The sequence below is a fragment of the Acinonyx jubatus genome, chromosome A3, assembly GCF_027475565.1.
Source record: "Acinonyx jubatus isolate Ajub_Pintada_27869175 chromosome A3, VMU_Ajub_asm_v1.0, whole genome shotgun sequence".
Taxonomy (NCBI): Eukaryota; Metazoa; Chordata; class Mammalia; order Carnivora; family Felidae; genus Acinonyx; species Acinonyx jubatus.
This window is the reverse complement of record NC_069388.1, coordinates 38,191,115-38,207,039: the sequence shown is the minus strand read 5'-3', so window position 1 is coordinate 38,207,039 and position 15,925 is coordinate 38,191,115. Positions and strand designations below refer to the sequence as shown.

General features: G+C 38.1%; 1 protein-coding gene across 12 annotated transcripts in view; it reads left to right on the top strand.

Annotated features, from left to right (window-relative positions):
• Positions 1–15,925, top strand: part of TASP1 (taspase 1) — a 294,418-nt gene that overhangs the window by 169,431 nt on the left and 109,062 nt on the right. For 2 of the 12 annotated variants that reach the window (XM_027069558.2, XM_053200265.1), the window contains one exon: positions 7,102–7,162. The exons of the other annotated variants lie outside the window; for them this stretch is intronic. In XM_027069558.2, coding sequence (XP_026925359.1) covers positions 7,102–7,160 — 59 coding nt within the window. In that variant the 3' untranslated portion in view covers positions 7,161–7,162. The remainder of the gene's footprint in view (positions 1–7,101; positions 7,163–15,925) is intronic. 12 annotated transcript variants of the gene reach the window in all.

The window sequence follows — 15,925 nt, the reverse complement described above, 5'->3', positions numbered from 1 at the left end:
TTAAATTACTAACAGAGTTGATCAGCAGCAGACTAATAATATGGACTTATCAGAATAAGTGGAAATGGGTAGCTACCACCAGAAGTCTAACTTTGTAGGGCTTGGGGCATTCCCAGCTAATGTTGGTTTTCTCCCTGTGGCCTAGGTTTCCTGTTTATACAAGAGCTCTAGCCTCCTCCTACAGCCTGGAAATCCCAAATATTTTGGATGGTTGGAGCTTTTAAAATAGCAAAGGATGATTTGTCCATAGCAGGTGTGTTCTTACTCACACAGACCTTTGGGAAAACAAAGAAAAGACCATTTAAATTAGCTATGGAATTTTGGTACCTGGTAATAATTTGGTAATATTATTTGGATAGAAGGCAAATAATAAGTACAGTATGAAAAATGAAAAACAGCAACAACACCTTTGTAAACATGTTACATTAAAAAGAACAGTAGTTTTGTTGCTGGTCTATTTGATTCAAACGTGGCCAGATGTAAGGGACTGTGGACTTGATTTTAGAAGTTGGTACCATCACGTAATTTGAATTTTATGCTAAAAGATGTTTATGAAATATTAGGATGTAATTAAAACCACACAAGGAATTTGTTTCATCCCATGCAGAAAAGAAATAAAGATCTTTGTTTCCATATTAGCAATTTTTTTTTTCCTGAGGGTACCGATTAGGTGATCAGAAAGCTTTTTTGTCTTTTCCTTTAGTTTGTGACATGTGGACAAAACCACTAATATTAGTTATAGTAAACTCCCAGCACATAATTATAATGTTGCAAGAAGGAAAGAAAAATTAAATCATATGAAGCTGAAGGCTGAGTTGTACAATATATTGACTGGTTCATTTGAACAGACCTTATATTACATTTGATGGATGTGGGTAAATAAATAAATCCATATATTGTATGCTCATAATAAATTTTAGAATTGTTTTTGTGGTTGTAAAGTTGCTTTCCCACATTGTAGCCTAATGTTCTTTGTCATCAGATATTTGAGTGTAAGTATGATTTTTGAATCTGTGAAAACCACGTACGTATTCATGAAGGAAGAATAGGGTGTGTGTAAACAACATTATTCAGAACCTTTTATGAATGTGGTAGAACCCAGTTCATTCATTAGCATTAATCGTGGGAAGCTTATTTTGAGTGCTTCTCACATAGTCCCTCTGAGGCTCAATGACACTGATGATTTTCTGCTATGGTACCTTGCTTCTGGCTTGATTTTCAGTTTCAAATTGGGTAAGCTCAGAGTATTTTCTTTATTTGATTTAAGTAGCAGATTTATATTCATTTTAAACATTTAAATCAAGTAGTTTCTTATTTGTATTTTTGACTTGGAATTCTGTAATTGTATTTTTGGGGTAAACTTTGACTGTGTTTGCTGTAAGTGTGTGTGTATGTGTGTGTGTTTGCATTTCCATATTTTTTTAGGTCAAAAATAATCCTGCCTGTTTTTCTTCCCTACTTTCCTTTCCTTCCTGTAAAATATGATATTCTCAAGAGCTTCTCACTGTATTCTGTAATTATTTAGATACAAAAATGCAAAACAATTGACTGTTTTATAAATATAGAAACCTGTATTTAAAGAATCCAACCCAAACACCACCTGACTGATAGCCAGTAGAAATGATATAAGTAAAAATGAACACCCTTTGGATAAATAATTTTGAAAACACAGCACTTTAAAGAAAAACATTTGGGAATGATTAGCCTTTGATATACTTTTAGAGACAATTAGAGAAATTTTAACAGATTAAGTAATAATTAATAGTTATTCATAAAAATTGCCAATTAGTAGTATAAGAATTATTAATATCTTAGACATGAAAAAATTCTGAAGGTAAGAGAGTGTCTTTGTTTTTAGGGGGTCTCTTCCACAGTATTTAGAATGAAAGCTTATAGTGTTTGCAACTTACATGGAAATGGCTCAGGAAAAAAATATTTTTATGTGTATTACTTTGCACTGTAGACTAATGATGACACTCAAGGGTAATTGACTTCCTTTGTAGAAAAGCTTATGATGAAAGTAACAACTCTTTGGGACTTAAGTTATAACAAAACTTTACCAGTTAACAAAGTGAAGGGAACAGAACTGCTTTACAGATCCTGAGAAATTAATTACAATTATAACATAGTTAATTAAACAAATGAAAACTTATATTTAAGGAAAAATATACAGAAAATAACTATGTGTGTTTTGGATGTGCATTTATTTGGCAGGACAATTACATTTAATAAGAAGGCACATAAATATGAATATATGATGCGTACATTAATTTTTTTATTTTTTGGATTTATGAAAAGCTCTCAATATTGTCACATATGAAAATATTCTGAAAGGCAATAAAGAACATAAACTGTCAGGGGTCACATTTCATCATCTCTACATGCCAACTTTTGCAGTACTTGTGGCACACACTGTGGGCTGGTTAGAATGTCTAGTAGTCATTCTAACTTATTTCACCCTTGCATGCCTCTATTACACAGACTGTAAAAGCTAAATATTTATGTTTTAAGACTCCTTTTCAGAAATAGGCATACAGTATTGGGTCAGGCTAATGAGATGCAAGTGAGAGTCCACTTGATGTTTTCTGGGACAGTCTTTTGTTTTCTTGATAAAAAGGGCTGATACTACCTCTTTTATCTTCTTCCTGTCCTGAATATGGATGTGATGCCTGGAGTAAGAGCAACCGTCTTGTTTCCATAAGGAAACGGACAAGACTCACAGAAATCATGGCCTTGACACTGTAGATGTGCTGCCACAAATGCAAAAGCCACTTTCCTCTAGACTGCATGTTAGGTGGGAAAAGTAAACTCCAATTTGTTTAAGTCACAGTCGGATTGGTCTTCTCTTAGGTGTTGCAAAAAACACTCATAAATGGTTCTGTGTATATCCCCAGTATTTATGAAATGGAAAGTGTATTAAAGATCTGGCTACTCATTTATTTTCAAACTTTATTGTGTTTGTATGTGTGTGTGTGTTTGTGCGTGTATATACCAGCATATACACACACATACTTACATACATAAATGGGGGCATGCTCTTGTTTGAATCCCTAATCGGTCACTTCCATCCACTGTTTTTGTTAGCAGAAACATGCATTTGCCCAAATATTAGGTAACCATGTGCTTTGTGGTCCCCACCATGAAGGTAATAGGGAAGAATGGGATTATTGTTATATTCCAGTCACTACCCTATGTTAACACAACTGCTGTGTTAGACTATTAAGCCTAGAGTTGATTGTTCTGGCAGCCAAATGCATCAACCTCTGTGCTTGGTTATTAGAGATCTGTATGACCTGGTGGTGTCTTTGTCCTTCCATAAGGTTTATGCTGTACTGTGCTATCAGTCTATTATTTATTTGGTACAAAGTTAGTATAGTCACATGATGCAAGATACAAGAGATACAAAAGGATAAACAGGGAGAAGTCTCTCCCAAACTCTGTTCTTCAGCCAACCCAGCTCTTCTTTGTAGAGAAAACCAAGGTAATTTGTTTCTTTGTATTCATCAAGAGAGATCCTATGCCTTTATGTGCAGCAGCATGATGTGTGTGTTCTTTTCTTGCCTTTTACACGAACAGTGGCAAGATAGTTATGTGACAACCTTACATTTAGCTTTTTTCACTGAATTTATCTAGGCAATCCTTCTGAGTTAGTGCATAAATAGTTTCTTTATTTTTCTTCACAGCTGTATAGTATTCCATTATATGGATATGGCATAATTTTATTATGTAGACCCTTTTTAGTGGATGTTTATAGATTGTGTCAGTCTTTTGCTATTGCAAACAGATGCTATAGCAAATGAAAGTCAATTCATCAAAATCATTTAAGGATTGAAACAATATGTGTATGGTTACCTTAAATTTTTTTATTTTGGTTCCTGAAGATCAACAGAGTAAGGAGGTTATGACTAGAACAGGGATGGGAATAGAATGAGGCAAGTCATTTTTTGAGGGGAACATTATGGTCCTGAAGTCCCAGAAAGATGGTACCCAAAAGTTCCTGTCTTTGTTGTCTAGACCAGTTGTGATCTGAGGCCTTTTATGTTGCTCATTATTGTAACGAATGTTTTAAAGATTGTTATAGGTTTGGATGAGGTAAGAAAGAGTTTCTTTCCTATTTTTTATTAGTTGTATTTATTCAATTATTATAATAATCTTAGATATTATATAGCACTTTATACTTTTCTAAGATTTTTTCAAATACTGTTTCAGTCTCTCTTTTACTACTTCAGGCTAATATTGGATGAATCATCTCCAGAACCAAATATCAAATGTCAACCTGGTGACCTGCATCATGCATCTAGGTAGTCAGAGTTAAGCCTACAACACAGATCTCCTAATTTCCTGGGAGAGGCCAAAAAAAAAAAAAAAAAAAAGATATGTGTGTGTGTTTGGGCACATGTTTCAACACTCCTCTCCAGGTACAAGAGACCATTCTTTACTGAAAGGAACCATTCAGACCCCATTTGAGTAGGACTGACCCATCTCCCATGTCACAATCGAAATAGTCATCCTTCTGGCTGTGGTGGTTGATTCAAGAAGGAATGTGGTATCCAGTCAGGCAGATGGAAACACTCCCTTGGTCTTTTTCTGCCAAAGCTATGCAGAGGAGCCATCTTTCTCTTTAGTTTGTGAGTGATAGGATTAATTTAGGGGTTATCAGTGGTATGGATCTGAGGTCTGAAGCTAGGTAAAAACCCCAGAATTCCTAGTTATCTGAGCCTGGGAAATGATCATTTTTGGATAGGAACAAAGCTTGCTTTTACATGCTGTCTTCCTTCCACGGAATAGCATGTTGTGCCTTTTATTCTGTCTTTGAGTAGGGAGTGGCGTGGAGAGAAAGGCTGTTGAAGTGGAAGTCATAGGATCAGTTCAAATCTCTATTATGCCACTTGCTGGCCTTTAGGGTCTTGGATGATTCGTTTGGTCTTTTTAAAAGCTATTTTGAGGATGGCACCTGTTGGGATGAGCACTGGGTGTTGTATGGAAACCAATTTGACAATAAATTTCATATTTAAAAAGAAGCTACTTATAGCTTAAGCTTATTAAGCTTAAACAAATATTTATTTTCTCTTTTTGAAAGCCATTTATCATGGGACACTAGTTTTTCCTTTTATAAGAAGACATCAGGAGGACCTGTGCACGAGCTCCACGGTATCTTCACCGTACCAGCCTCCCATTCTGCTGTCCTTAGAGTGTGGCTGTAACCACTCTCTGGGCATCATATTTGCATTTAAAACAGGAAGAGGGGCAAGGGCAATGAACAAAAAAGAATGTTCCACCTGTCAATCCTCTTTCAAGGACTTTTCCTAAAATGCCCTCACATGACTTTTCTGTGTGTCTTATTGGCCAGAACTGTGGCCTGTGGTCACCTCTAGCTACAGAGAGTCTAAGAAAGTCATTTCTTAGCTGGACGCATTGCTGTCCCCTCAACAAAATGGGTTTCTTTTAGTTAGAAAGAAGGAGAGAATGGATGCTAGGTAAGCATCTATTGTCTGCCATGGGGGTTAGATTGGATAATTGGTCTATTGGCCCTAGCTCTAGAATTTATGAACTCTATTTAATAAATTTGAGGAGAACTGGTGATTAAGGCTTTAATGCTTAGTGCAACAGAATAACCTAGATTAGGGTTTGGCAAACCATGGTCGACAGGTCAAATCCTGCTGGCCACCTGATTTTATAAATAAAATGTTACTAAAACACAGACACATTCGTTTGTTTACACATTTTGACTCCTTTTGCATTACAATGGCAGAGTTGAGAAGTTGTGACTTAGACCAGAAGGCCTGCAAAGTTGAAAATGTTTACTATCTGGCCCTTTTGCAAATCTCTGGCCTAGATGATTCAGAAAAGCCCCTCCATCTTGATGCTTCCAGAAACATACATTTCTTCATTTATTCAACAAGTATTTGAACATACACCACATTTCAGGCATTAGATCAGGCACAGGGGTTATAGTAGTGAATGAAACAAAGTCCATGTCCTCCTCATGGAGCTTCTATTTTATCAAGTCAGGCAGACAGTAAATAAATAGGTAAAGCTTCTCGTTTGTCATATGGTTATAAGAGCTACAGAGAAAAATGATGTAGGAAAGGTAGGTAGTAACTGTAGGGGAGCTTGCAGTTTTTGAGCATGGTCAGGGAAGACCTCCCTTAGAAGGTTACATTTAAACAAAAATCCAGAGATGAGGGATGGAGTCATGTGGCCCATGAAGGGAAGAATATGCCAGAACAACATGTGCTAAAGACGTAGCAATGTGTCTGGAGGGACTGAGGATTCGGAGGAAGGCCAGTGTAGCTGGAGCAGAGAGAACAAGGGGGAAGATGATTAGGGATGAGCTCAAAGGGGTGGTTAGGACCTCTATGTAGAAACTTACTCATGGAGATATATGAGGAGAGGAATAACATGGCCTGACTTGCATTTCAACATGGTCATTCTGGCTGTATTACCAACAGTAGACATGGAGGGCTCAGACTGGAACATGGGAGACCAGTCAGATGCTCTCATGCTATATCAGCCAAGAAATAGTAGTGGCTTGGACTAGAGTGATGGTGGTAGAAGGGAAACAAGTGGTTGGATTCTGGCTAGTTTTTGAACGTAGAGCTAACATGTTTTGCTAATAAATTGGTATAGAGTAAGACAAAGAGAGTCCAAGATGACTTGGCTTTTGGCCTGGGCAACTGAAAGAATGAAGTTTCTGTTTACTGATGTGGGGAAGCTTCCAGGAAGAGTAAGTGTTGGAGGTAAGTTCAATAGTTCCAGGCAGTTCTTATCAAATACGCAAGTGGAAATGTTAATCAGGCAAGTGTTTATTCAAGTCTCTAGTTCAGGGAGAAGGCCTGGGCTAAAATACATTTGAGAATCAAGAGTGTGCAGATATTTTAAGGTGATGGACTATATATATGAGATTCTCAGAGGAAGGAATCTCGATAAAGAAAATGGTGAAGGATGCTGGAATCACTGTCATGAGATCCTTGAGTGAGAGAAGGGATGTACCTAGTGAACAGGCAGGAACATGAGCAGTTCATCTGTGATAACACACAAATCAAGAAGATATAGTGGGGATGTATGAAGGTTTTCTTTCCTTGTTTCTGTTTTTTTCAGGGAATTGGGAATCAAGGTCAGCTGCAGAGTTAGAACTGGAGGAGATATTGGAAATTTGAGGGTAAGTGAGAAAGTATAGGTCAGTCCTTGGGAAATGTATGATTTCTGAGCAGCATTAAGGGACCAAATTGAGGTTAGTGATCATGAGTGGTTAGCACAGTAGTGCCATTCTCTGGTCAAATTCAGCTTATGGCTGTAGACATGGAGTAGGATTTAACGATGGTTGGAATTTTGCCAGGTGAGTATGATGGTCAGTAGCAGGGCAAAATAGTTGACGGTTTCTGCAGGGAATTAATTATAATGATGGGACATAGAATTTAGCCCACTTAAGGACCAAAGTGAGGATATGAAGTGGGTGGGGGACAGCCTGAAGGATTGTTGGAGTCTGGGTACTAGAGGGCGTACGATGGAAAGTTAGGGGTAGTAGGTAGTGAGATGCTTGCAAGTAAAGTCTATGAAAGAGGTGGAAGTTGTTGGTAGTCACACTAGGGTACATAATAAGGAGAATGAGTGACTGACATGGAATAAAGGATAAGATTCTTGGGAGAGGATAGGTCAAGGAATTGAGAGATCAGGGAGTTGGAAGCATAATCTCCATACCTTGAAATCATGAGAACTTACAGCAGTATAGATGTCAGAGAAATAATGATCTAGGACCTTAAATCTTTTTTTTTTTTTTTTTTTTTTTAATGTTTACTTATCTTTGAGAGAGAGACAGACAGACAGAGCTCATACTCTGGAGCAGGGGAGGGGCAGAGAAATAGGGAGACAGAATCAGAAGTAGGCTCCAGGCTCCAAGCTGTGAGCACAGAGCCTGACGTAGGGCTTGAACTCACAAACCACAAGATCATGACCTGAGCAGAAGCCGGACGCTTAACCAACTGAGCCACCCAGGTGCCCCAGGACCATAAATCTTTGAGGAGTGACGGGGAGTGACTTCTGGGGACCAGTGGATGAACTGCCACATGGACAAACCTGAGGATAGGAAACTCAAATCTTAGTAAGAGTCTGTGGGCAGCCCGGAGGAAGAGGAAAGATACTACCCCACTCCAGGCATGACATGAATATTTTTATTCCATGAAACTCTTTACATTAGTATAAATTTCAAACCTTGTATACCCCTAATAAGTGTAGCAATGCCAACCATTTGTCACAATTAAAATGAAAAAAATGTACAGTTTTCTGAATCCACAAGTACTGACATTATATGTTGGCAAGTATACCTGAATGTTTTGAAATCTGCTTGGTTTTTTTGCTGAGCTGGGCCATTAACTGGCATGAACATGAAACAGCCACAGGGCTCAGGAGCCCTGAGATGGAGTCCAGCCAGATGGGTACAGGAAGTGAGTGATTCTTCTTTTCTTTAGCCCAAAAATTAATGCATAAACTTAAGTATGAAAATCAAAAATTTGAATTGCTGGCATTACCCTTTTTCCTTCAGGGCGTTCTCCGTCGAAGCATTGTTCATTCAACCGTCTGCATAGATCTTGCTCTTGTTAAAAGTGGCCCTAAAATGTGTTGTTTTGAAACTTTTGGATTCACCACAGTTTCTAACATTGTAACCTTTTGGTTGCACACTAGATTAAGGTTTTGTGCAGCACAACTGACCAGGCTATATTTAGTTGTTTGTCTTGGTGGGAATGCATAATTGAAAATGCACAAATGAAAATATCCCTCTATCCCCTCTTCAAATTTAGAATTTTTTATGAGTCTCACAGTGGTGCTTCACTTGATTTGTGTGTTGTTGGACAGTTTTGTGGGTGAAGGATCTTTCTGCTCTTTGGTTAATTATCCCCTTCTGAGAGACAGGTCCAAAATAGACCTTGCTTATATGGAATTCCCCGAATTCTTAGAGTGACATTTCAGTGTTCGTCTCAACTTATTAACATAGCAACTCTCTTCATGAAATTGTGAGTTGCATATATCTGTGTATCTGGATTAATTTGCTCATCTGTATGTAGATAGAGTTCCTAAGATTCTTAAAAGCAACATTTCAGCTTTATTTCAGATTATTAATTGCTATTTATGAAGTTGTGATAGTTTTATACATTGATTTATATTATAGGTAATATATGTAAAAAAAATTTATTTTAATTTTAGATTAATTTAAATCCTTCAAATGGATGGTTTTGTGTTTTTATTATTTTTTTCTTACAAAAGTTCTATAAAAGTTGTTGTTAAACATAGAATTATTGATTGATTGATAATTTCCTAAAGCCACCTTATTATATATATACCATACTGTTTTCCAATTTTATTTACCTGAATTATCAGGTTTTTCATAATGTATATAACTTACAGAACCCAATTTTCATTTTTTCTCCTTTTCAATATGTTATGGACAAAAAGAATCAGTAGGTTATACATTGCTTGTTTTTTCCTGCTATGTGCCTACTTTGATTTTTGGCCCTTTTCTCATTACAAGCTTTTAAATTTAACTTTACCTTACTTTATTATTTTATTTTTCCTTAGAGTTCCTTGAGTTTGGCAGTCTACTTACTGCCCGTTCTTCTAGAAGTTAAAGATGACTGATAAATCAGTTTGGCCTTTAAGTGCCATTGATAACATATGACTTCTAGCAGAGACACTTCTACAAAAATACAAATGAAGGAAAGGAGTTAAAGTTTTTTGGTTACCTTTGCTTTCTTTCTAGCTGTTCTGTAATGATAGGATCTCACTCTCCAAAATGTTTTTAAAAATTTAAAAATTCATGGCTCTCACTTTTGCCTGTTGGCCAATGTTTAAGACATTTATGGTTTACTTCCGCAGTTTCTTTTTTCATTTTATTTAGTAGGCATAGTGAAAGGTTATCCACAGCCCAAGGCTTCTAGGCATGTGTAGACTGTAAAAATCCACAGTTAAATAGGGCAAGCTGAAATTCCACAACAAAGATGAAAAAAAAAAAAAAGTTTAGGGCTTTATTTAGTAAAGAATGACAAGCTGAAAAATAGACCCAGCTCAGCACCCTATGGTTAGCAAATTAGAGCTCAGCTGAATTAGGGCAGGAAGGGAATTCCAGAGATGAACAAGGCCATGATGGACCCACAAAGGGAAGGAAGTTGGAGCAGTAGACCAGGGAAAGAATTTCAGAGGAAATGGTAGACCTCACTGTGCTTGGGATTCTCTGACAACTGTCCTCAGAGCACTGCAGTTGATCTTACATAATGATAAGGGGAGATGTAAATTACCTGATTGAAATGACAAATCTAGGTGCATGACTGCTTCCAAATATTCCAGTGTGGCACATGGGCTTCATGATGGACAGCAGTGACCCAAATGCTGTCCTTAGCAGAACACCTGCCATTGTTCCCCAGTGCAATTTCTCCTTGTCCCACTTTTACTCTAAGCAGCATCTTCCACAGTATGGTGGCCAGGGGTATGGTCCTTTTGCCACCTCACTGGGCCTGGGCAAGGGAAGCTATCCATGGGGACATGGGAATGTCCCTGCACACTCACTAAATAACTCTTATCTGGACTACCATAGAAGTATCCTCAGCAATCTTCCTGCCTCTTCCCATGACAACTACCCTCAACCTAATCTGTTCTCCACATAGCAGCCTGTTCCAATTTCTCATCTATTGTTTTTTTTTTTTTTAATGTTTATTTATTTTTGAGAGAGACAGAGACAGAATGCGAGTGGGTTAGGGGCAGAGAGAGAGGGAGACACAGAATCCGAAGCAGGCTCCAGGCTCTGAGCTGTCAGCACAGAGCCCGACACGGGGCTCGAACTCACGAGCTGTGAGATCATGACCTGAGCTGAAGTCGGACACTCAACCAACTGAGCCACCCAGGCGCCCCTTGTCTATTGTTTTGATGGTCCTCCATTATAATGAGGTCCTCCGTTATAATGCACACGTTACCTCATGGATCTCTAATGCAATTCCTTCCTGTTCCCTCAGTCTCATCCCTGGTCACTCTCCTCCCTTGCTTATAATTTTGGCTTCTCTGGTCTTCTTTTTGTTTTTACAATTTCCCAGGTTGTTTCATACCTCAGGACCTTGGCATGTGCTATTTCCTGTCGGGAATGTTCTCCTTTCCAGTCTTTATCAGGTTCCTTTCTCCTCATCTTTTAGTCAAAATTAAAATGCCACCTGCTCAGAGAGGCCTGTCTACCACCATTAGTCTCCTTCTTAGCCCCCCTGTTTGTTTCCTCTGTGGAACTGTCACAATTATAAATAATGTGTGTGTGTATTTGCTTGTTTGGTCATTTCCCCCATCAGAATATAACCTTCCTGTGTGCTAGGACCAAGTGTGCCTTGTTTACCAGTGTAATCCAGCACTAAGAATTGGGTTGAATACATAATTAATAGGTACTCAATAGTCATAGAATAAATGAAGAAAAAGTAACAATAATATTCACACAATCTTCCAGGTTATGGGTTACCTTTTTGTTGTCCCCTCCCCTTTCAAGAATAGCTTTTGTATTTTCCTTAACCCAATTTATGTGTGTGACAATTCAAGGAACAGAATGCCTCTCAACGCTCACTGTGGGAGTTCTAGGGTCTAGCCTTGTTCTTGCTTGACTTTTTGAAACAACTAAAAATATTGTTGGAGCTCTGTTAGGCTATTAAGTCGTTGTTTAACATGACCACTGTCATCACCTTGTGAAGCAGAAGATCTTGGAAGTGGTACTACCTTCCTGACTTTCTTGATTACTGATTGCTATATCTTATAGTTTAATCTCATTCTTCTCTCTTGCCACAAGATTCCAGTGGCTTCACTAAATATAGAATACATGGAGATTTACATTCAAGTGAGATACAAAATCCCACATATTACTGCAAGGATACATTGTCTAATTGCAGTCTAGTTCTCTGTGTAAATGTCATCCTGCATTAATGGGTGTCTCACTGTTATAGGTTCAGAATATATTAATTCACTATACATGGATCCAGGACAGATTCATTTAAAGTTCACAGTGTAAACAGAGTAGTGTTTCTAGAACTAGAGTTGTAAGCTCAAGCACTGATAGAAAATTGCATTTATAATTTTCTAAGTAAATGCCCTCTCAATACAATAATAAATGTAAAAAACATTGAAGCATCCAGAAACTTACAGCAATCTCAATATCACCAATCACCATTTGCTAAGGAAAAACACTCCTGTATCTTCTCTGTCAGTACTTCACTTTAACACTGTGGTCACCAAGTGTGTGTGTGTGTGTGTGTGTGTGTGTGTGTGTGTGTGTGTGTGTGGTAGTGGTGGTGGAGGGTGGAGTCCCACACTAAGCAATTTTCGGATTCTCTGATCACTCAGTTGGGTGTCCTACAACTGAACTCACTTCTGAGACTATCTACTTGGAGGTAGCATCAGATACCAAAGCTTAAGGGCTCAGAATCCCACAGGATTGCATTACCCCCACTCCCAACTCCAGATGCCACTCACAAGCCCAGGTTGTCATCTGCGCTATGGATGTAAATTGCACGTTCTCATGATACTCTCCTTGGGTTTAATTAATTTGCTAGAGTGGTTCACAGAACTCAGGAAAACAGTTTACTTACTAGGTTACTGGTTTGTTAAAAAAAGGATGTAACTGAGAAAAGCCAGACGGATGAGATGCAAAAGGCAAGGTGTGTGGGAAGCAGCTGGGAGCTGCTGTGCCTTCTTTGGACTTACTGCTCTCCCTTTTGTCAACACAAAATGAACAAACCTTTTAGAATTTATAAGAAAGAGGGGCACCTGGGTGGCTTAGTTGGTTATGTGACCAACTCTTGATTTCAGCTCAGGTTATGATCTTATGGTTCATGAGCTAAAGCCCTGCTTTGGGGTGAGGGGGCAAGTGGGTTCTGTACTGACACAGTGGAGCCTGCTTGGGATTCACTGTCTCCCTCTCTCTGTCCCTCCTCCACTCAAAAATTAGTAAGTAAACACTTAAAAAAAATAATGAACAACGACAGATGGGTATATAATGCTCTTAAATGTCTGATGTCCTTTGTGTATATTTGTGCAGTAATTGGTGGAGATGTTGAAGGATTCCTTACCTCAATAGCCAGGGTTCCTTGTCTCACCACTCCGAAGAATGAAGAGATGGACACAGAATAAAGGGAGCAGCAGGCAAAAGTTTATTAGAGTAGAAGATCAGACAATAAGAACAGTATGGAAGCTTTCTTTACAGAGAGGGGGCATTCAAAAATGAACTGTAGGCAAGGGACTTTTGTAGGATTTCGGTCAGCCTCTTTCCTTTCCCATTGTTCCTTCTTGGGTTCTACCCTTACTGGCTAGGTAACTCTAGCCATTCCTTTACGATTGGTTCGTTTCCATCCTATGAGGGGTGGTCTATGACCAAACCATTCCATGTGGGTCATACATTTTATGGTCTATTTATCTTTAGTCAGGTCTTTTGTTTGTCAAATTTCTGAGGGAAACTTGAGGGGGAGTAGGTCTGTTACATTTTTAAGAGGAACCTTCTGTCTGAGGGAGTTTGCTCCAGGTCACATGTTCCCAGCATTGTTTTAAAACATGTGTTTTTTCCCCACCAGGGACCTTAGGTCCTAACTTTTCCCTCTTTGCCCATTTTTATCCTACCTTTTCCTATTATAGAGACAGTCTGGTAAAACCCCAGATGTTTATCTGCATTATTTGATCACATTGATTTTGTTTACTAAGTTGAGATAAAAAAAAAATACCAGCATAGTCCTCCTGAAGCAAATGATGTTGCTCATGAACATTGGTCCCTTGGATAATATTGTAAATACCATAAGATAGTTCTTCCATTCTAACAGGAATGGAATCTAGGATTCAATGAGCAATAACTTTATCTACCCAGAAATTTTTTTATATTTCAAACACTTTAAAATTTTTCTAATGTTTTCTTTTTTTTAAATTTGTTTTTGGAAGAAAGAGAGCTAGAGTACAGGAGAGGGAAGGGCAGAGAGAGAGGGAGACACAGAATCTGAAGCAGGTTCCAGGCTCTGAGCTGTCAGCACAGAGCCCAACACCGGGCTTAAACCCACAAACTGTGAGATTATGACCTGAGCCGAAGTCAGATACTTAACTGACTGAGCCACCCAGGCACTCCCCAGATACTTTTATATACTTAGGATTGATTAGTTGACTTAAATATTTGCCAATTCAGTGTTTTCACTTCACTCACAGACAACTTGCTGTTTTGCCTGTCTTAGAACTGAGGGGTTTAGTTTTGGTTTTGTCCTGTTTGTGTGAGTAGGCTGAGGGTTGCTGAGAATGATTTTCTTGATTTGGAAATATTACTGATGGTGACTATAGCCTGTAGTTAATCAGGTAAGATGGATCAGAAGAGAAAGAACTGATCATGAAGAAAAAAAATTGTTTTTTCTCATACTAACATCTCAGAAGATATTCTATAAAGATGTTTATTTGATCCTTTTAAACTAGGAAGAGGTAGGGGCACCTGGGTGGCTCAGTCGGTTAAGTGTCTGACTTCGGCTCAGGTCATGATCTCACAGCTCATGAGTTCGAGCCCCGCATCAGGCTTTGTGCTGACAACTCAGCCTGGAGCCTGTTTCAGATTCTGTGTCTCCCTCTCTCTCTGCCTCTACCCTGCTCGTGCTCTGCTTCTCTCTCTCTCTCTCAAAAATAAATAAATATTTAAAAAAGTTTTTTAAATAAAAAATAAACTAGGTGGAAGCATGCTTGCAAATTTTATTTTAGGGGTGCCATGTCACATTTCCTTGTCTAAAAATCCACATGGCTCCACCATTTGGAGGTGTCAAACATATAACTAACTCCACTTATGGCTTTCCTTGGAAAAATTTACCAGGACAGCATAAATCTTAAGCAAAATCACAATTTTATTAAATTATATTCAATGAAAATTCCAGTGAGAGAGGTAAAAGTATAAGCAATATAAATTTTTTGTAATTTTTTAGATGTTTATTTGTTTTGAGAGAGAGCAAGTGCATGAGCAGGGGAGGGACAGAGAGAGAGGGGGAGAGAGAGAGAATCCCAAGCAGGCTCTGCACTGTTGGTGCAGAGCCCTATGCAGGGGTCTAACTCATGAAATGTGGTATCATGACCTGAGCCTACACCAAGAGTTGGATGCTTAACCAAATGAGCTACCCAGGTTCCTGTAAGCAAGCTTATTATTAAGATGATACGGAGAAATCACATGAAAGTAACAGAATATTTTGAAAATAATGACTAATCAGAGGAACCTGGCCCAGTCAGGTAGAATATACTATAAAGCTGTAATAATTAAAGCCATTTGGTATCTGTGTGGGAATAGTTTCATCAAAGGAACAGGATTATCTAGATATAGATGCAAGTATATATGGGAATATAATGTGTGATTAAAAATGCATTTCAAATCGTTGGGTATGAGATGAATTTTCCATCAAATTTACGTTGGGCAATTTGGTGATGGTTTAGGAAAAAAATAATAAAGCAGGATCTCCACTGCAGTCCTTACACCAAAAGTAATTCCAGATGGACTGAAATTTTAAATGTAAAAACTGAATTATAAGAGTACTAATAGAAAACATGGACTTCTTATTTTCATAATTTTGGACGACAGAAAACACTCAACACAGAAGTTGTAAAAGGCAATGGTTGATAAATTTGACCACATAAGTATTAAAAACTTATCTATTACAAAAAAAGTCATAGACAAAATCAAAAGATATGTGACAAACTGAGGGAAAATATTTACAATACACATGACTAAGCACTTATTGCCTTAACAGGTAAAGAGTTTAGGAAATTAGTAATAATAAAGAAAGAAAAACCTGTACAATAGAGAAATGGATAAAGGAAATTTTTGGTTTGGGATTATGTTTGACTGACATGATGGAAGGCCAACTGCAGGGCTTAACACAATGAGGGCTCATACTAGAAGTCTGAAAGCAGT